The following is a 21229-nucleotide window of genomic DNA, read 5'->3' on the forward strand; positions in this document are numbered from 1 at the left end:
GTTAATGAAGTCACCGCCACCGCCACTGGATGTATTTTCCTCCTTCCGAGTCTGTGTGCACGTCTGTGTCTCTCTGTCTGCGGGTGGCGTGTGGTGGTGGCTTTGGTGCATTCGGGAATGCACTCTGTCCCTTTAAGAGTCAGTTTCACTCCCCCCCCCCATTCATTTCGCCCCCCCCCCCCACCCTTCCTCTCGCTGGGAGGGAGAGGGGAGGGGGGGTGCGGGGGAGCCTCGGTAGGGATTGGTGCAGCCGCCAAGGCTAGAGAGGGCTCCTCTCCTCCTTCCTAGACTCCCCCCCCCACCGCCCCCCTCCGCCAGTGCGGTGGAAAAGGGCAGTTCCGTCTAGCGCTGACGTCAGGCCGTCTGCCTGCCTCAGTCCCGTATCTCCATATGAAACCCAATCTCCTTGGACTTGAAGGAGGAGGCGGAGGAGGCGGAGTGGCTGGGGAAGCCACCGCCGGGAGTCCGTCGCTCCGTCCGGCCAGCGCAGAAACAGAGTAGTAGCTAGGCGCTTTCCACCAGCGCTGGGGCAAGGGAAACTTACCGAGAGGCTGGAGAGAAGGGGAGCCGGGGGGAGGGAAGAAAGAGCAGTGAGGTCCTCCCCCCTGTTTGACTGTTTCTTCCCCCCACCGTTTTTTGGGTTTTGTTTTGTTTTATAACTTAAATTTTCCAGAATTTTTTTTTAAGAGAGAAAAGCGCATTGCCTTCTCTTCCCTCCCCGGGCTGGAGCAGCGGCAGCCGCAGGATCCTCCTTTATGTGGTGCCTTCCGGAGCCCCCCTCGCTCTTCTCCAAGTCCCCCGTTTTCCTCTCCCTCCTTTTTAAATGTATAACTTAATGGGTCTCAACAGCACCGCGGCCGCCGGGCAGCCCAATGTGTCCTGCACATGCAACTGCAAAAGGTCTTTGTTCCAGAGCATGGAGATCAGTGAGTATCCTATCTCCCTTCGCTTCTCGCTCGGATTCCCATCGGTCCTGGCCCGGCAGCAGCCTCCCTGGCCCCTTTGCTGGGGACCCCTTGTCTTGTAGCCCGTCTTCTGCTGCGCTATCTCCGGTGTTCTCTCTTCTCCCATTACGGCTTTTCTCTCGTCTCTTTTCCTCGCCTCCCCAGTTTCCTCTCACCTCTTTTTCTTTGCTCTCTTTTCTCTCCTCTTCTTTTCTGCTCATCTCAGTTTTCTCCTCGCTTCACTCACTTCTCACCTTTACTCTCTTATCCTAACCTATCGTCTTCTCACCTCTTCACACCTCCCGTTTCTTCCTACCTCACCTCTCTTCTCCCCTAAGCTCTCACACGGCAGTCCTCTTTCCTCTCGCTTCAGACTCCCCTTTCCCGCGGGAGGTGCGGGGGGGGGGGGCGGTCTATCTGTCGGGGGTGGGGGTGTCTATCTGTCTGTCTGTCTGCCTGCCTGTCTGTCCGATCCGTACATCTGTGTCTGGGATGTTTTCTGAGCCAGAAAGTGCTTTCTGTTCGGGCTTCCCCACCTCGCAGCTCCGGGTAGGGGCTTAGGAGTCTGTGACTTTTGGAGAGGCGGAGGAAGAAGGGCCACGGGGCAGGTGGTGAGGGGAATCCCTGCGGTTGAGTTGCTCTCCCCGATGCTTCCTGTTTCCAGATCCCCTACGGAACTGGGGGCCCTGGACAGGGCTGCTCCGCTGCCACCTGAGTCGCTCCCCATTCCTCCCAGTTCTTCAACCCCGGGGGCAGCGTCTACCGGGTCGGGCCAAGCTGCTTCTCGCCCCCAGCACTCCTTAGATTGTCACCTCCAGCAGGGCCCGGGACTCGGGATGGCTCGGGGCTGGAGTGTCCGGGGTGTGAAGGCTCTGGCCCCCAGGGGCCGCCGTGGGGAGGTAGGGAGTCTCGGCGGGAAGGCGCGCGCCGCCGCCGCCGCCGCCGCAGGTCTCCAGCTGGCGCGATTCCCGGCTTTGTCCCCACGGTCCCTGAGCGAACTCAGCGGGGTGTGAGGAGAGGAGGGAGTGGGGCGGTGATGGCCAGGCCCTAGAGCCAGTTAAAGCCCCAGCCCCTACCCTGAGCAGTCGCCACGACCCCCTTCCCTAGCCCAAAAGCTCCCTTCTACAGTTATCGGACCCTGAGCCTAGGAGACTTTATGGATCAGCCTAGAGGAGGGTTTGTTTCGTCCCCAGTCCCCCAGGACTGTCTGGTTCGCTTCGGCTCCCCCCTGCCATCCCCCTCCGCCCCCTTGCCCCTGCCGCCTGGGTGAGGGGGTGCCTTCTTCTGCAGCTGTGAGTGCCCTGGGGAGCGATGTGTGTGTCTGGGAGGTGGGGGGGGAATCAATGAAGTTTCCATTTTACTTCCCTAAGGGGTGATAATGACGGAGCAATTAAACGTCCTCCTTATCAACTTAGCTGGTAAAAATGTCCTTCCAGACAGACCTTTGAGAGAGACTCTGTGTGTGTGTGTGTGTGTGTGTGTGTGTGTGTGTCTGAGAGTGTGTGTGTCTGTGTGAGCGTGAGTGTGCGTGTGAGAGTGAGTGTGTGTGTGTGTGTGTCTGAGAGAGAGAGAGAGAGTGTGTTTGTGTGAGAGTGAGTGTGCGTGTGAGAAAGAGTGAGTGTGTGTGTGTGTGTGTGTGCCCTGCCGGTGCGCTTCTATAAATAGCCCAAGTCTGGGCAGATTGGCACAATGTCTAGCCAGGACAATGGCTACATGAGCCCAAGTTTAGAGCACCTTTTGTTGATGCTGGTAGTGCCCTTTTGGGGAAGGACAGGAGCCAAAGCTATTCAGTCTGCATCTTGCAATTGAAATGTCAGAAAAGAACTAAAGACAATTGGAAAATATCCATCATACAGGGACTAAGACCCCTTCCTTCTCCCTTCATGGGAGTCCTCTACACATCCCAGTTGGTAACCTCTTTCCCCTCCTCAGGTACTTGTATTTTTATGGGTCCCCAAGTATTTTGGGTCTTTGTGCAAAATTCCTGCCTAAAACACTGAAATACGTATGTATATGTGGATACACAAGCGCGCATACATTTTTTTCCCCTCTTTTCCTGAAGGTTAGTCGGGGATGATTACTTCACATACTTCACATGTTTGATTCTCTTAGCAATGGTAACTATTATTTTAATAGCACTTTAAGGTCATAGATTTAGAGCTGGGAGAGACCTTAGAGATCATGTAATCCAACACTCTCATTTTACAGATGAGGAAACTGAGGCACAGAGCATTTAAAATGACTTGCTAAAGGTCACACGAAGATAGTAAAATAGTAAAGCTGAGATTTGAACCCAAATTTTCTGACAACACATATGCCTCTTTTCCTGCTAAGCTACTCTTTGCCTCAGAACAACGTTGTGAAATAGGGTTAGTATTATCCCCATTTTAAAAGGAGGTTGGGACAGATTGTGACTTCCTGAGCCACATACTCCAAGCAGAGCTCCTGACTTCAGGTCTATTCCTTTCCTGTGATCACTACATCAGAATGTTTCTCCAGTCCCTTCATTCGTCTATCAGTGTTCACTAATACCAGGTGGAATTTTTGTTTTTGGCGATATGTTTTGGTTAAAGTTGGGGGAAGGAAGGTAGAAGTTTATCTAGACTGTGTGTCCCCACTTACTCAGGTCAGAGACCTGCTTTGGTATACGGATCCAAGTGGTGCTTGCAGGGTCATGGGAGTACCACATTCATTAGCCAGGGCAGCATGGTGTTGCTACATATTAGACAGAATGTTTGGCCAAGATTGCAACCTTACTGTACGGTACTATGCAAAAGGCAAAAATAAGAAGGGGCCCTGCCTTCCCAGACAGAAGAGAAAGCGGAGCTGCTGTCAAGAGATGTTGGTTTGCTTTGGTTACGAGAGTCCAGACATCCTACTCCATTCCCTCCAAAGAATTAAAGTCCTTTACTAAGGGCTCTGGGCAGGCTCCTTCCCTCCCTTGGCCTTTAGTATTTTTTCAATGTCAGGGCAGTTGAAGTGGCAAAAGAACCCACTTAGTTCTCCAAAGGGCCTTTGTAAACTCCTGAGACATAATTAAATGCCTGTGAATATTATTAAAATATGTTCACATGTGTTTGGAAACAAAATCTCACCAATTTTAAAGGGCTAGCTGCATTTTATTTCATTTTGCTGTAAAGCATTATGCTAGAGGGCCACCAAATTGCTATTAGCATTAAATGATATGATTCTGTGCTCCAGAGCTTTATCATCTTCCTTTTCCTCTCCTTCCTTTCAGGGTCGTCTTGCATCTTACTTTTTTTTTAATTCATCATTTTTATTTCTGTCCCTTCCTCTCAACTAATCAGCCATAATGATGTTTTGGCTGACACGGAGACAGTCTTGTTAATTTAGTTGTCTGCCCTAACTGTCTGCTCTTCCAAATAGACTTCATTTCTCACTTCTGATGAAGTGAGGCTCTGGGGAGGCTGACCTACAAGGTTAGCATGGCTCACACTTTTGCCTGCCTTTTAGGTGTTCTAATTAGTTCCTACATTCAATATATTTTTTAAACACAGCCCTTAATTATTTGAGGAGAGAAAGCTGGCAAGGAAAGAACACATCTTGAAAATGTTTATCTGTTGCAGATACTAATCAGATTTCCCTAAAAGATTGTGTTGGCATGAGTCAAGCCCAGATGTCCTGTGTTCAGGTTTATCTTTATGCTGGGAGGAAGAAAATTTGGAGAGTCCTAACCAAAAATCTATTTTATATAAAAAACTCATTTCAGATGTATTTTCAAATAGTAATTTACAGTTGGATTTAAGAACAAGGCACTTGAAATGGGTCAGGCTTGTAATTTTCATTTTTAGTTAACATTTACAAGTAATGTGGTTGACGGAGGTACTGGACAAGCCATTTTATCTAGACTGTGTGGCTAGGTTCTTCCCCTCTCTGAGTTGAGCCAGATGTGCTTTTCAAATCAATAATTTATTAAGCATCTACCAAATATCCAGCATTATGCTAAACCCTAGGTATACAAATGTAAAACAGTTCCTGCCCTCAAGGAGCTTAAATTCTATCCCTTAATAGACTATCTTTTAAAATCTCCTCCAGCTTTGTCAGTCTATGGTTTCAGCTCCCTTCTCTCCTGGTGCTTTTATAGTTTACTTATGGATGTTGCCCTCATGGAGTTAACACCATTAGAATGTGCTGACTTTTACACAGTTGGGTCAGACCTTACTCCTACTTTGAAGATGAGCTCCTGGCTACATGCTGTCCTACTGGTACTATTGGCGTGCTTCAGTTAGGATCATAGAATTACAGAAGGTTAGAACTTGAAAGGACCTTAGAGATAATCAAATGAGGAAACTGAGTCCCAGAGAAGTAAAGTGACTTCTCCAAAACAGAACCAAATCCACAAGCCCAATTTCCTAAGGTTCATTCTGTAGTTCTTTGTACTGTCTTACCCTTCCATGACTTTAGAAAAAATCAGGCTGGCTCTTTATGGGGAATGCAAAAAGCATATCACCCTAGATTTGAAAATGTCCTTTGCAATATATGTAGATTTAGTCTGGCTACCGCTCAGACAAAAACTAAACTGGAGCGGCCTGTTCATATAACTTCACAGGGTCTGGGTAAGCCATTAGACTTCTTTGACTTTCACTAGCTAATAGGGGATGGTTTGAGAGTCAGAAAATGCAGAATTTCATTTAAATATTTTGCTACCCTGAAAACAGATTGCAATGGAACACATCTCTTTTTTAGGAAATGGGGGGTGGTCACTGGGATTAAAAGCTGCCAAGTGCTAACAGACTTCAGATCAAAGGACAGATGTTTAAACTGCCTACTTTTGAGGAAAGAACTGTTCTCCTGGCAAGTTTTTGTTTTGTTTTCTTTTGGATTTTTTGGGGGTGGAGCCTCTCTGATTGACTTCTCACTCTGCCTTCTAGAAAAAGAACACCTTTTATTGAAGCTTCTGATCAGACAGATGCCAAGAACAATCTTAGGGCTGTGGATCCCAGGGACTATTTTGACACATACATCCATTTATTCAACAAATATTTCTTGAGCACCTACTATTTGATTTGGTCACCTGGTTGGCACAGAATTCCTATAAGCTGAGCTCTCACTTGAAAGTGGACTGGCTTTACAGCAGGGCAGCAGGGAGGCAGCTAGAGTGCAGTGGAGGAATCTCTAAATTTGTATGTAATCGGAAGATGGGGAATTTGAATCTTGGCTCTGTTACCTACTTAGCTGTGTGACCTTATTCAGGTCACTTCACTTTGCATTTGAATTGCTATATAAATGTCAGGTATATAAATCTGATTCCTCTTCTGGCCAGAATCCTGCCATTTTGGCTTCTCTTTCCAAAGTAGCACTAAATGACTTTATTGTCAGTGATTCAACTGGATCATAGTTCCATAGAATCACAGATTTGGAACTGGAAGGGATCGTAGAGGTCATCCAGTCTACAACCCTCACCTTAAAAGTGAAGAAATTGAGTCCTCAAAAGAGGTTGAAAGAGGGCTATATAATTAATTAAGTAACAAAATCAGGATTCAAACTCGTGGCTTCTGACTACAAACTCAGTGGCAAAGCTAGGATTTGAACCCAGTCCCCTGGCACCAATTGTAATACTCTTTCCACTCACTGTACTCTACTTATAACACTGATCCAAGGGTTGGCAAACTGGGGCCTGTAGACCAAATCCTGCTAGCCAATTGTAATTTGCTGACCCCCACAAATCAAACATTTGCCTTCTTGACAGTATAAAGGGTGTACAGTTTCTATTTTGCCATTAAAAATGTCTGGTTAGGTTCCTTTTATAAAACCTTCAGACTAAGTCGCATCCTTCTACCCCAGGGAATGTATTACCAAGTATTTTTTTTTGGGGGGGGTGGGGTTCTCTTGACTGGATAGAGGAGAGAGAGAGACCTCTTAAATGATTTGTGTTTATGTCTTTTAAAAAAAGCTGGTAATTCAGAATTTGGGATTTGATTTGTTCGGTAATGGTATTCATTAAAAGAGTACACAGTATAATATCGTATTCACCACTGCAGGGTTGACCACAAGGGCTTTTTGCTGCTTCAAATTCACACACAAAAATCGACTCCGGCTTCAAGGGTTTGCCATCTGCCTAGGTTGAGGAAACCCTGGCATTGACGAGAAAGGAGCTGTGATTTTAAGTATGAAAGTAAAAAGAAAATATGCCAATAAATCTCTCCCCCAACACACATGCTAATATATTCTAGTGGGGAGGTGGGGTTGGCCCAGATATTTTGAGGCCATCTTGATTTCAAATGGCTTTCAGTTCTGGGCAAATAAGGCAACTGGTTTCCGTGAAGGAATTAGGCTTGAGGATACAAAAGCAAATGCTGAATTATTCCAGGCTCAAGTCTGGCTTTCTCAGTGACTCAAGGGATGAATCTTTCTGTAGCTATACCAGTCTCTCCAGCCACCATTTCCCCCCACCCCCACTGTCCTGGTTAAGCCAGTTAAAGGGTTCAGGGTAACAGGTCAGGGGTGAGCTCAATGTTTGCTGAGTCTCTAAATAACTAATTATTCCTCTCAACAAACACAGTCATGCTACACCCTTCGCACTTTGGTGGCTAGCTTCCCAGTTCTCTGGAAATGGTTAAAACCTCTTTTTGATGAAGGGAAGAGAAGAAAAAAACCCCACAACAAATGGCTCCTGGGTGAGTTGTGTAAATTTATGCAATAGCCTTTCCAAATGAAAAAGACTCTTGCTAAGTTGTTCCTGGAGTAAGGCTTCTCTTGTGCCAAAACTGCTTTTGTAGGGGATGGGGAGAGGGGGGGGGCACTGCTCTCTTCTCCAAGGCTGACTGTGGAAGCTACCAGAGCTCAGATCCAGGGACAAGTCACCAAAGGAAGTACACAGTACTGTGTCGTTTCCAGAACAACACCTGAAACATTTAGAATTAGCTATAATCCTGAATTTTTTAACCAATGGAAAGCAAGATATCCTGTGTGCTTTTGCAGCTGAAGGAGTCTTTGGGGTTGTTGTTTTGTTTTGCTTTTGTAAAGGTTACTAGTTTTCAACCCCCAGAAAACTAGCCCCTATTTGGGTGGTTTTTGTACAGAGAGATTTTTCATTTCTGCCCCTTTTCAGGTACAGTAGTATTTAATAATAATAAAAAAAAGGTTTACAGATGGCTGAGAGTCTAGGGTCATGCCAAAGAAAGAGAAGACATTCTTACAAATGGATTTCTCAATTCCAGTCCCTTGCCAGCCTTTGGCTTTCCCTGTGCTGCACTCATGGGATGAATGAGTCTGAATTGACAAGCCATTTTTAGAATTGTTGTCAAGTCAGTTGGTGTGCTCACAGGTGTGAATGATGATGAGACCTTCCACCTGCCATCAATTAGGGTTGTGGGGGTTTTCCCCAGTAGTCGAGATGGGCTGCAGTGACCGATCTATTCTCTCACCTGGTCTCCCTTGTGACAAGCCACATAAGTGAGTCTAGTGCCCTCCACATATCAGGTACTTAGTCACTGCAGCTGCTGCTGCTGAGGGATTAGAAGTACAATCTTTGACCAGAGGAGGAGGCAAAGCTACCTTTTTCCTATTGGTGGGGGGGGTGGCTGTGATCTTGGCTTTCTTAGTACCATGCTCTAACCATTCAGTCAACTGGCACAAACCAAAGTATCCACACTCAGATTTTGCTTGGCAAATGTTTGGCTAAGTCCTTCAAGAGGATGTCACTGTTGTTGCTGCTAGGATTTGTCACTTAATTTGACAGTAACATTGTTGGAAACAAAGGTAGAACCATACAGGGCTGAAAGATGGCCCCTGATCCTTGGTTCATTCCGAAGTTGAGGGCCCTCCTGTAGATGGCTGGAGATAATGATAGGAAAATGAGCAGGCATCCCATCTAACAATCATCTATGGCTTAAAAAAGAAGAACACTTTCAAACCTCAAAGCCCAGGATTATAGGGAGCTGGTAGTAGAGTGACTGGTGCTTTCTTTGACAGACGCGTGGCATAGGAGTCAGAAAGACCTAAATTTAAATACTGTCTTTGGTACTTTTACTAGATGTGTGATTTTGTTCCAAGTCACTTACCCTTGTTGTACCTCAGTTTCCTGATCGGTAAAAGGTAACTAATATGTGTTATTGGTAGCATCTCAAGTGTTGTAAGGTTCCAGTGTAACAATGGAAATAGAGTGTTTTGTAAATCTTAATTCTCTATGTAAATGTTAACCATTATTATTAACCTGCTTAAGCTCATCCTACCCTATATACATTGTTACTAGGTATCTTGTTGCATTACATCCAGATCTTGAGGCATGGACTAAAACATTCCCTTGATGTGCCAATGCCTGAAAAAGATTTTCAGTGCAAACCACTTGACGGCTTATAGCTAACTCTTCCCTTCAGTTAGGAGTTAAGGTGACGTTAATAAGCAGATTTTTTTGACACCTCATTTCTTGTCATCCTGTAGCACGGAGGTGTTTGTTACCAACCAGAATATGTCATTTTGGAAAAGTTACCATGGGTTATTGTGAAGCCGCTGGAATGAGCTTGCCAACATGGGCTGATGCTGAAAGTTAACCCCCTGTGCATTTGAATGAAAGGTGAGGAGATGTCCCTAGACTCAGGGGGCTGAGCACACCTGGCTTTCCAGTCTCTCTGAAGGTATCCCTAGGTGCTTCCTCATTTTCTGATCTTTAATCTTTTCTTGCAAGAATCATTAGAAAGTAATTTAAGTTCTACCCAAAAACCACTTGCCAGTTAGATCAAAGATTGCAGATTTAAAGCTTTCAGGGTACAAATAACAAAGATGATCTAGCCCAGGGCTTCATTTTTATAGATGGAGAAGCTGAGGCCCAGAAGGTGAAGCCATGATTCTAACCTAAGGTCTCTGACTCCAAATCCAGCATTTGACTCATTCCAGTGCATGCTTTGGAGGTAGGGAAGGAAGAGGAGAAAAAGTCAAACAATCATTTACTTACTTGTCCTAGACATTTAAAAAAGGATCATTTGAAGGATTTTCCACTCATTGGCACTTGCCTTTTTGTGTGTATGTGTCTTATTTCCATAGCCAGGTTAAATTTTTCTTTGAGAAACTAGGGATTGACTTTGTAGGAGGAGATAGTAAATTCCTTGGGGTGTTATTATAAGTTTGGGGCCTTACATACAGAAGGTGCTCAATAAATGCTTTACTATTAACAGCCATGTTTGAATTCGCTTTTCATCTTGTTTGTAGATTTAGGGCTGCAGGGCATTTTAGAGACCCACTAGTTCAGGGATGGGGAATGTAGGGCCAAATCCCCTAAAAGGAATTGTCCTGTGAAGTTCAGATTCAGTCAAAGGGGCTGAGCTTAAGGACTTAGAGGCCAAAGGTTCCCCACCCCTTCGCACTAGTCCAAACTCCCTCCTTTTAAAGATGAGGAAACTTGGGCCAAGAGAAGTGAAATGACTTTGGCCAAGGTCATTCAGGCAACTAATAGGAGAACCACTATTGAAACTCAGGTCCTCTGACTCCACCTCTTATACTTCCACTGAGCCACTTGATTGTTCTGATATAGCCTGGGCCTGAATCTGTAGGTTCCTATATTTCTGACTGTGTTGAGGGAGATGTGAAAATAAAACTAATAAAATTTTTCCTAAATTGAAACCCAACAATCAGTCTTTAGTCCTTGGTGCTTTGAGTGAGGCATGGAAGGGGTGGGGAGAGGAGAATGGGGAACAGTATCTGTGTAGGGGACTGGAGTTTATGTGGTCCTGGTCCCAGTTAAACATTCCTTATGGAATTAAGCACATCTCCTCCTTTCTCCAGTGGTTATTACACTTTGCCAAAACAGGTAGGTTCAGGTATTTGGGAAAAGTTAACATTTATCCATGGCAGTCTGGGTAAAAGAAATCAATAGAAAGTGTTCTTTCAGCAGGAAAACTCCGTTCCTTTTGACACTACTAAGGGCTTCAGGTCTCTACTTGTGCAGCCACCCACCAATCCATTACAGTTAATTTCTTGGCACTGGACTTGCAAACGATATTTATGGTGACAAGAAAACCTACCTCCCTGCAGGAAGCAACAGGATGTAGATTATATGACTCTAGGCTTTGACTTCACGGAATGAAAATTCTCCCGTGTGTACAGTTGTTCCTTTTAGAAATGACTTGGATACATTCCTATTAATCTTATCTCTTCTCTATCTAGGGCGTAGCACATAGACTTGAAAAGGACACTCCAGCCTGTAATACCCTGAGGCTTTCAAGGAGTTAATGTGTGACACACATATTTGAATGAATTTTAGCTTGTTTTCACAGTTACCAGACTAAAACCAACACATTTGAAGGGCCTGCGGACTTAAGAATATATCAGTCTGTTCCTGTTCAGTGTCTTACTCCTTTCAAAGAATTGCAGATTTTTTTTTAGGAGGGGGCAGAGAGTGTAAAGGCTGGGAGTGGAAGGGGGGAAATAAATTGGCTTAGAGTCCCACAAAATGTTTCAAATGAACGGCTGCAGATTTCAGCTGTATTGGGTAATTCAAAGAGGAAGACTTTCTTTCCAGACATATTTCAGCAGCAACCATTTATCATTATTATATAATCAGTGAGCTTGGGGAGCTACTTTTTACTAAGAAAAAAGGCTTTAATTATTGGTAACAAGCACAATTCCCAGACAACTTTGTGATCTGTTTTTCTTTTTGCATTCTCTCTGTAGCAGAGTTTTTGTGGTATTTTTTGTTCTTTTTAAAAATCCCCTTAAGCCAGCATTGTACTAATTCTCTCCTCCTTAAAGAACCTTTACCCTTATCTAGATGACACCCAGAAAAGTCTTTCCTTTGCCCTACTACACTGGATATATTTTGGACAAATTGTCAGACACCAGAAAGTCAAGAATGGCCACCTTGGACATAGTAATCAGAAGGTCGAACATTTTGTCCAAGCAGGTTCCATTTCTACCAGCCTCAGTTTCCTTTAGGTCTTTGACAAATTGTATTATGCAGTGTCTCTGCCTCATATCCTTCCTGGTTTCTCCCGCAGCCCCTTCTGGCTGGGATTAAAATTAGTCTATTTCTATGGGCACATTCCTACAGTAGCAAAAGGAGATTTTGTTGGTGATCTTAATGACAATCTCCTAAGATTGGGGGTGATTTTCCTTCCCTCTCTTGATGATTTCCATAGCTTTCCTGAAAGGCCACTTGCCAGCATCTGAAGAGTTCACTCAGACAACCATTTTTAGATACTGTTTTTACCCATGACATTTTTTTCCATGCCCTGAATATATCAGGGAAAAGATAAAAGGTTATCTTATAAGCTGAATAACACAAGACCTATTCAGACCAGTTTCTTGTCCCTTGGTAGGGCTAACCAAGTCCCTGCAGAATTTTGCTTCATCTCTGAGGAGTAGAAGAAACAATATGCTGTATGTATACAAATGAAATTTATTTTTCATTTAAAAAAAAAGGCACCACAACCCTACACGGGTTTTTTTGTTGTTGCTAAAGTTAATCATTGAGGGCATTATTAGAAAGTTTGCATCTCTTTTGATTGATGAGATTTCTTTGCTCCTTGGCACAGAATTTTCAAGTAGATGTGTGTACCTGGCAAGAAGAAATCTTTTACCAGCATAATCCCAGCCTTCCCAAATGGATCTTCAAAACTTAAAGCCAGTATAACCAGTGTCTATGCAAAGCCACAAACCCACTACAAAAAGTGACAACTTCAGGCAAAGGTCTGGGTGTAGCCTGGGCTCTTCCTGAGCACACGTGTGCTGCCTACTCTGACTGAAGCTTTCCAAAAAGTTCATCATAGTTCATGGAGGGACTTTTCTCACTCTCCTTGCTTGGGAGCTCGCTTGAGACAAGACTGTCTGGATCAATATGGGGTGACGTGGCAGTTCAGACAGGTGTGCCAGCTTAGGAGTCAGGCTAAACCCATGAACCTTCTCCTGCCTTGGAATCCAACAGACTTCTTGAATTGGCTCTTCAAGGGGGAGGCTTTGCGGGCAAGGACAATTATGGTAGTGTTTTGTTTGAACTTTTTTTTTTCTTTATATCTTATTTTGTCAAACAAATCTGCCCTTTAGGCAGAAGGATTTTCAGCCCAAATGATCTAGAAGACGGCTTGCCCATGTTGATTAAATTCCCAGGTGTGTTGCATAATCCTCCCTCACCATCACCTGGCCTGTGGAAACACAGCCCAAATCTTCGAGGTGAACCCTGGCTTTACACCCCACCTCCACCCCCAAGTGCTTTTAATGCAATAAGGGTTCAGCTGACAGACAACTGAAGAACGGGATTGAGTACGATAGAAACTGTTTCTGACATCAACTCTTTGAGGGCCCCACCTGAGCCAGGTGGCATGCATTCAAAATGGATTTACCTAGGCTGAAAGGGGGGGAACAAGCCAGACTTACTGGCCTAATTTGGAGGCTACATTTTTCTCTGGGTTCTGTACAGTCAGAGCCCATATCACTTTGGAGTTTGCATAAATTTTTATAGAGTATAAAGCATTTGATCTCAAATATATCCACTAGAAGGAAGTTAAAAGGCTGTGTGAAACTTTTTGTTTGATATGCATCATAATCCCCTGAACAGAAGGAAATCTTTCTTTGTTACTGTTCTGCTACAGAGGTGGTTATTTCTTTCTTGGTTTCAAGTTGTTGGTTTGGGAGTGGGGGCGGTGGGGAGGAAATGTACTGGGTGATTCAATAAGACTTTGTTACTACTTAGACACTGGCTAACACTAGGTGAATATTTATTCTCCATTTTCAGAGAATGCACAAGTACATACCTCATTAACAATGTCTGTCCTGTGTAATCGAGGCCTTGGAAAATAAAGCCTCAAAAACTCTATTTCCCAAAGATGGAGAACATGAAATGATCCATCACTGGAAGGAATCTTGTGCCTCATTTTTTGCTTCCTCTCATTTTCTTCTTGCCGGCTGATCTGTTGTAGCAGGTTCGTTTCTCTATCGCCTAAAACAATTTAGTCGGTAATAATTCTGTAAACCGATGAATCAACTTTGCGCAAACACCCTGAGTAATTTCTTTGTTCTTTTCTTTTTCACTTTGTAATTGGTGTCTGTAGAAGCCCGGAAGGTTTGGTCTTGTGGAAAGCATGATTCATTTATTGGTGTCTGTGCTGCCTAGTTATCATTCAGGAGTTCCAGAGTGCCTCGGCAAGCCAAGGGTGATTCATACATGGCTAAGCAAACGAGCAAATAGGGTCACGGCCATCTGCAGAAACTTTTCTAATCTATTTATGGTATGGGAGAAAGAAGTGGGTGTATTAAGGATGATGGAATAGGTGTCAATTACATTGGTGCATAGAACCGATTAAGTAACACTAACCATCACTTAAAAACCGCTTTCTGTCCACTGCTGGCGATCGTTCCGATAGATCACAGCTAAATGTGCTCATATCTGTTTAGTGTATCAGCCCTGTGTGTTTATGGATGGCGGTTTCTTCTGCGGACAGACTGGGGAACTTGTCGTCCCCACAAGACCCAGAGGTGAGCGTGAAGTTGCCTTTGCCAGTCAGACCTGTGGATTGATAAAAGCAAGAGCTTCAATTTGCTGTTGTTTTGCTTTCTTAACATATCAGATATATCTCTGGAGAATACTTGAGGAAAACAGTTGTAGTGAGGTTTGCAAGACTCTCAGGCCCAGGCATTTGTCTCCAAGAAAGAATCCTCATTTTCCACCCATTTCACTAACAATGGCAATTATTAGCTATTTGCATAATACTGCAAAGCAGTATAAACTCACATACTGGTGCTGATTTAATTTAATTATAGTAGTCAGTTTCTGCTCTGGATGAAATGGCTGCTGACTTCCTTGGCTTCGGAGGGGTAAAAATCGATTTCCTCTTTATCCAGTGATGGTGATGATGGATGAAGATGACGGTGAACAAGATGATGAAGATTGATGATAATGATAACTCACGTTTCTCGGACACTTTAAAGTTTACAAAGCACTTTCCTAAAAATGGCTCTGTAGAGCAGAAATTGCAAGTGTCCTGATACTCATTTCTCAGAAATGGATACTGATAAGAGGTAGGAGGATTTGCTCAGGAACACGTAAGCTAGGGGTCACAGTGGCTAAAGCACTGGGCCTGGAGTCAGGAAGACTCATCTTCCTGAGTTCCACTCTGGCCTCAGACACTTCCTAGCTGTGTGACCCTGGGCAAGTCACTTAGCCCTATTTGCCTCAGTTTCCTCATCTGCAAAATGAGCTGGAGAAGGAAATGGCAATATCTTTGTTCAAGAGAACCCCAAATGGGGTCATAAAGAGTTGGACATGACTGAGAAAAGACTGAACAACAACATAATAAGTACTCATAAAGGCAGAGTTTTTGAACCCAGGTCTCCTGACTCCAAGTCCAGTGTTCTTTATGCCACCTACAAAATTCAGTCAACTTTCAGATGACTATTTTAACATAGCACTATGCTGAGCATACTGTAGGTGCTTAATAAATACTTATTGACTGACTGACATAGGTCATTTCTCTTTCATTGCAATGTAAGTTCTTCAGGGGTAGGGACTGCTTAATTTCTGATTGTATTCCAGTGCCTGTCATCGAGTGGGGCATACAGTAGGAGCTTAATCATTCTTTGTTGAAATAAGTTGAACCAAATGAAGGAATGCCATATATCTAATGATATTTTTGCTAGAGTCACCTTACCTGTAGTTTCACTTAATCTAATGTTAAAATCCATTTCACTAAGTACAGTGTGGGTGGGTGGTAGAGGAGAAGCTTATCAGGATGGATAATTTGTAGTAATCCAGTCATTTAAGAAGAATTCAGCAAGGATTGAGTGGTTTCTTACTCATTTCCGTATGTCATGCAAGAAAATTCCATAGAGAGTAACAGAGTCAGGATTTGAACCCAGGCCCTCCAACTTCAAATCTAATATTCTGTCCACAATACTATATGACCCTTCGGTGCTTTGGGAGTTCAGCGTTTTAACTAGTAAAAGTGAGAGAGACAGATAGCTTCCATCCATGAAGGTTCATTTTGTTGGATTCCACAGAAAGGGTGCACCCAGCTGCAGCCTGTCATCCCATGCCTTCTCCCTCCTGCCCCTAGTGTAGACAGTGTGGATGGATCAATATTAGGCAAATGCACTATTAGCGTGCCTTCCCTGGAGCAGGTAGGCTAGAGTTACCCCTTCAGGCAACAACAGTTCCTCCCGTAGAAGTATGCCCCTATGAATGTTGGAAACTTAGAATAGAGAATATAGACCTGGAAGGGACCTTGGTCTAGTTCAAGGGTTCTTAACCTGCGGTCTGTGAACTTAAAAAAAATAGTTTGATATCTATATTTCAGTATAATTGGTCTCCTTTGTAATCATATGTATTTTATTTTATGCATTTTAAAACCTTATTCTTAAAAGAGATCCATAGGTTTCACCAGCCTGCCGAAAGAGGGTCCATGACACAAAATAAGGGCTCCTTAGAATCCCTGATCTAGTCCACTTCCTTTGTTTTACAGATGGGGAAGCTGAAGTCTTGGAGAGATGAAGTGATTTGTCCAAGGTCATACCACAAATGAGTAGCAGAGGACATGGGATTTGAACCTGTGTTTTCTGTCCAGATATCAGTGGTCTTTCATCGGCCTACACTATTCTCCTTTTCGGGAAGGGCCCCTATTGACAGCCTGGCAGGCTATTCCCCCTCACTCTCTGTCTGCTAAATCATCATCAATCCCACTTTATGTCAGATCTAGCAGAACCAAACTAGGTTCAGTTCAAAACCTGACAAGCTCTAATTCAATCTAGGAACCATTAGTGTGAAAAGCATTACCTAGAACGTTTGATAAAGCAAGACCCTCTGAAATAATAGCATAGCAGTGCTGGCTCTCTTCCAGAGATTTGGAAAGCTCCTTGATAGAGTCCATACTTTTTTCTTATAGTATAGCATCTCTTCATTTTGCCTAGTTCTTTTATTCTACAATTTTCAGTCTTGTATAATGGAAAGGGAACTCCATCTGGAATGAGAGGACCTGCATTAAAATCTCCCTTCCTCTTATTACCACCTGTGGGACCTTGGGCAAATCATTTACCCCCGTAGGCCTCAGTTTGCTTGTCTGTAAAATGGGAAAATTGGACTAGATAATCTGTAAGGCACCTTTCCCATCTGTTATAAGATCCTTCCTTAAAATGACTTCCAGGGCCAGGCAAGAAAGCCTGCCATCCCCCTTTCCCTCAAAGTACCTCCAGGAACTCTTGGCTGGTGCTTAACATTTTTGCCATGATGGCCTCATACCCTTAGGGTAAACAACCCTGGAAGGGCCAACTCTTTGAGCTGTTATCAGTCCATAGTTGAAGTGAGTTTGAAATTCTTTTCTGAAAGCAGGATCTGGTAGGGAGAGAAGACCTTAAGGTACTGGATTTAGCAGAGAAAAAGGAGAGAGTTGGAGAAAGCTGAGTATCAAAACAAAGTCAAATTCTGTCTCTTCACACTTTTGCCTCGGGCTGGCCCCAGTGACCTTCCCAACCCCTTACTTTTTTTGCCAAGTTTGGATTCACCAACTCTAGACCCCAGAGTCCAGGCAACAGAGTTCAGTAGTTCGGTTAACTTTCTGGTTTCTGCTAATTCATCTGATGCCTTTGGCCTTTATAGAGGCAGTGTGGCCTGACAAAGAGTCCAAGAAGCAATCAGAAGACCCAGGTTCACAGTGTAGCTCTGTCACTCACAGCCTTTTGGCCCTGAACAAGTCACCCTTAGAGCCACCTCCATAGAGTTTCCTCATCTGATGAAACAGATGACATTGCTAGTTATGCCTACCTCCTAGTGTCCCTAGAATTAAATGAGCTCATACATGTAAAACATCGTGTAAGCCTCAAAGCACTTTGTAAACATAATTAATTCAGCTTAAAGCTAAAAGAAATTTCTGAATGAAGGCCACCATCTTTCAGTAGGCTGGAAAATAAAAACAACCTTATACAGTAGTTACAACCCTCCTAGAAGGATTTCAGATGCAGTGATGCCAAGTCACAGGGAAGGAGGGATTTTAGAATATCATGGTATTCAAATGTCAGTTATTATGAAAGAGAAAACTAGGTGAGCAGTCAAACTCTGTGCATGAAGTAATCTTACTAAGGGATCAGGGCAGCAGAACCATAAGGGTTAGAGGAAGGTTGAGCTAGATAATCTATAAGGAAAACTGAACATAAAGTTAATGTTAGAATTGGGAGGAACCTTAAGGACATAAACATTGAATGTCAGAGCTGGGAAGGACCTCAGAAATCATCTAAGCTTTTCTTTTCATCATCCATGTGTGAGAACATGGAAGCCCAGAGAGTAGAAATGAGTTGATTAAGGTTGCTCAGCCAATTAATAAAACCCAGAACTTTTGATTCTTCATTCATGGTTCTTTCTCTGTGAAGGACTTTTGGCTCTCCTCTAAGAGACAGCTAGGTGGAGCAGTTGCATGTGGAGTTAGGAAGATTTGAGTTCGAATTCCAGCCCAAGATTTTGACTAGCTGTGTGACTCTGGGCAAGTCCCTTAACCTCTCACAGCTTCAGTTTCCCCATTTATAAAATGTGAGGAACAATAGAACCCAGGGATAACAGCACTCACCTCCCTGGACTGTTGTGAGGATCAAATGAGGTGATAATTGTGAGGGGTTAAGCACATAGTAGGTGCTTAACAAATCCTTATTCCATCCCCTTGTTCCCTTTCTTCGGAGGGAACTTTGAGCCACGATTCAAGAAATGAACCAGACAAGTTGATAGCACTTACACTCCTTCCTGGGCTCTCCTTCTGCCAGTTTTACAGGTCAAAGGTTTACGCCTAGGCTGGTCTTTGCCACTTATTGAGGCAATTAGTCTGCTAAGTCACACCACCCACATTTCCTTTGTGTCACAGGTGAAAGCTGTCTGGGGACAGACTGAAAGGGATTGCTGCCTCTGTTCCTCACCTCACTTTGCAGATATTGACAGGGGCTGTGTTTTCAGTGTGCCACCACCACAGATTTATTAGGGTCAGTCAGTCGGTATTTGTTAAAATCCTACTATGTGCCAGTTACTGGGTGAAGGCAAAAGTTAATTCCTGTGCTGGAGGAGTAGCCTCTGCCACAGAAACACTTTATGTTGGATTTATCTGCATACAATCAGAGAACCATTTGTCCACTTGTCAAAGATTCTCTCCCCCATCTCCCTCCTCCTTCTCACTAGTGAGGAAACAATCTGAGAGGGATGAAGTGATTTATTGCTACTCCATAGCAAAGCAAGGATTTGAACCTGGGTCCTCTAACTCCATGTCCAGCCCCATACTACCTCTGGTGTGGTCCAGGAGGCATCTGTAAACCAACTTTAGGCCACAGCGTCACATTACCGCCCAGCCCCTTGGGTGTTCTCTGTGCCAGAGCCATCCAGCAACTCATAGCATGGTGGCTGTGCTAGAGCCCAAAGCATGAGACTTCTGCCAGGGCCTGACAAGACACAGGGGAGCAGAGATACAGAGACACAGGGAAAGCCACCCAGGTAACCAGACTCCCCGGAGCTTCGTGGCTATGTGGCTGACTTGTTCTCCCTCCCGTGAGGACATGCAGCTCTCACAGTATGAGAGCCAGCTTAGGGAAGATCAATCCAGAAGGCTGGACTCTCCCTGCGTTTATCACCTCCCTATAGGCAACTTTAGAGAGGGTGCCCTTGTTGGTGTTAGGGACATTGTCAGAAGCTCTTGGCTTCTTCCCAGCATAGCCAACGAACCAAGAAAAGAAATAACAATAAAATAAAAAGAATATTTAATTTGTGAGACCCTGATTCTTAATCATTTAGTCAATAGGCATTTATTAAGCACCAACTATATGCCAGGCATCGTTGGTAGGTAAGTGCTTAGCCATGTGCAAGCCTCTTGAAATGAGTATACTTTCTGCCCAGTCACAGTAAACTGCAATAAAATCACTACCCTCTTCTATGGCAGGCATATTCATTTCACGTAGGTTGGCCATCAACTTGTCCATTTTCCTTTTTATTTCATCTTGTAGCATGTAGGGAACTTATTCTTCAAAGTGGTGTGTTTACTGAAATAACTTTGGCTCTTTAGAATATTTCAAGCCTGCACTGGGGGATCTGAGTCACAGACAAACATTCTCAATTGGCTGTGTTCATTAAAAGTGTACCAGCATATTGATGCTGGTCTGCCAAGCCCAGTGGGACAAAGCCTTTTCAGACTGATGAGGGGCAAAGCTTTCTGGGTTCTAGGAAGGTCTTAATACCCTCTTCCCTCCCCCTTTGAGTCCAAGTTTCACAGAACAAATCCTTTGATTAAGGGGATCTGTCCTGTGAAGTTTGGATTCAGTCAAAGGGCCATACTTGAGGATGTAGAGGGCCACATGTGGCCTTGAAGCCACAGGTTCCCCACCCCAAGTGTAGTTGATACCCCCTCTGCTGATCCAGAAGGCCAGACTTGCTCTTAAACTAAAGGTCATATTTGTGCCTAAGTCCCTTAACTTTTCCTAAAGTCAAACACAGTTCCAAGGCTATGTCCTGCCATTAATTGGGGTCTCAGAAGTGGCTATGAACCATGGAAGCTGTTGAATCCACTACAATACCAACACATGCCCATATTACTTACTCCCCCTTCTGGCTCTGCAGCTACACATTCCAGATTAGCCAGATCCTAGCCTTCTGAGATATTTCAGAGCTTGCCTAGGAGCCTATTCATGCTCCACCCTGTTGAGGTTCACTGTGCATCTCACCCTGGTCTGCATTCTTTCTTTCATAGGCGATGAAGATGTGGGTGATCCTAGACAGGTATGAATAATGTCTCAAGGAGTTAGTCATTTAGGCACAGTTAGCTCAATGTTGCACATTCCTTGTGATCAGGATCCCACACGAAAATATTCATTTCATCTTAAAATATTCAAAACCCATTACAGATCTCCAGCTAAAAGACTATAGCTTCTGATCCCTGACAGACTATACAATTGTCCCTAACACACACATGCACACTCACGTATACACACTCTGACACTTTGAGAGGCGCATTGGTCTAAGCAAAAAAAAAAAAAAAGCATAAATGACCTTGGTTCTAATATTGTCTCTGTTTCTAGGAGCTTCCCCTTTCTGGGCTTCAGCTTCCTTCCTTCCTTCCGTTCATTCATTCATTCACTCAACAAACATTTGCTAAGGTCTTTGTGCAGACCACTCACTGAATACTGGGTTCTAGGAGAGGTACAGAATTGAGATGAGACACCACCTTTGCCTTCACATAACTCATGATCTAATGTGAGGATAATATACAAGCATAGATAACTATAATTTGATTCAATAGACATTTATTAAGCATCTATAGTGTGTAGTGGTAAATGTTTAACAGCTAGCTCAAAAATGTACAAATGACACATTTTTAAGTTTAATC

General features: G+C 43.9%; 1 protein-coding gene across 2 annotated transcripts in view; it reads left to right on the forward strand.

The window, feature by feature from the left end:
* The first annotated feature begins 399 nt into the window (after positions 1-399).
* Positions 400-21229, forward strand: part of PMEPA1 (prostate transmembrane protein, androgen induced 1) — a 93884-nt gene continuing 73054 nt past the window's right edge. Inside the window, exon 1 of one of the 2 annotated variants that reach the window (XM_036751647.1) lies at positions 400-926. In XM_036751647.1, coding sequence (XP_036607542.1) covers positions 824-926 — 103 coding nt within the window. In that variant the 5' untranslated portion in view covers positions 400-823. The remainder of the gene's footprint in view (positions 927-21229) is intronic. The other variant, XM_036751646.1, reaches the window with a different exon arrangement.

Source organism: Trichosurus vulpecula, chromosome 3 (genome assembly GCF_011100635.1).
Source record: "Trichosurus vulpecula isolate mTriVul1 chromosome 3, mTriVul1.pri, whole genome shotgun sequence".
NCBI classification, from domain to species: Eukaryota; Metazoa; Chordata; class Mammalia; order Diprotodontia; family Phalangeridae; genus Trichosurus; species Trichosurus vulpecula.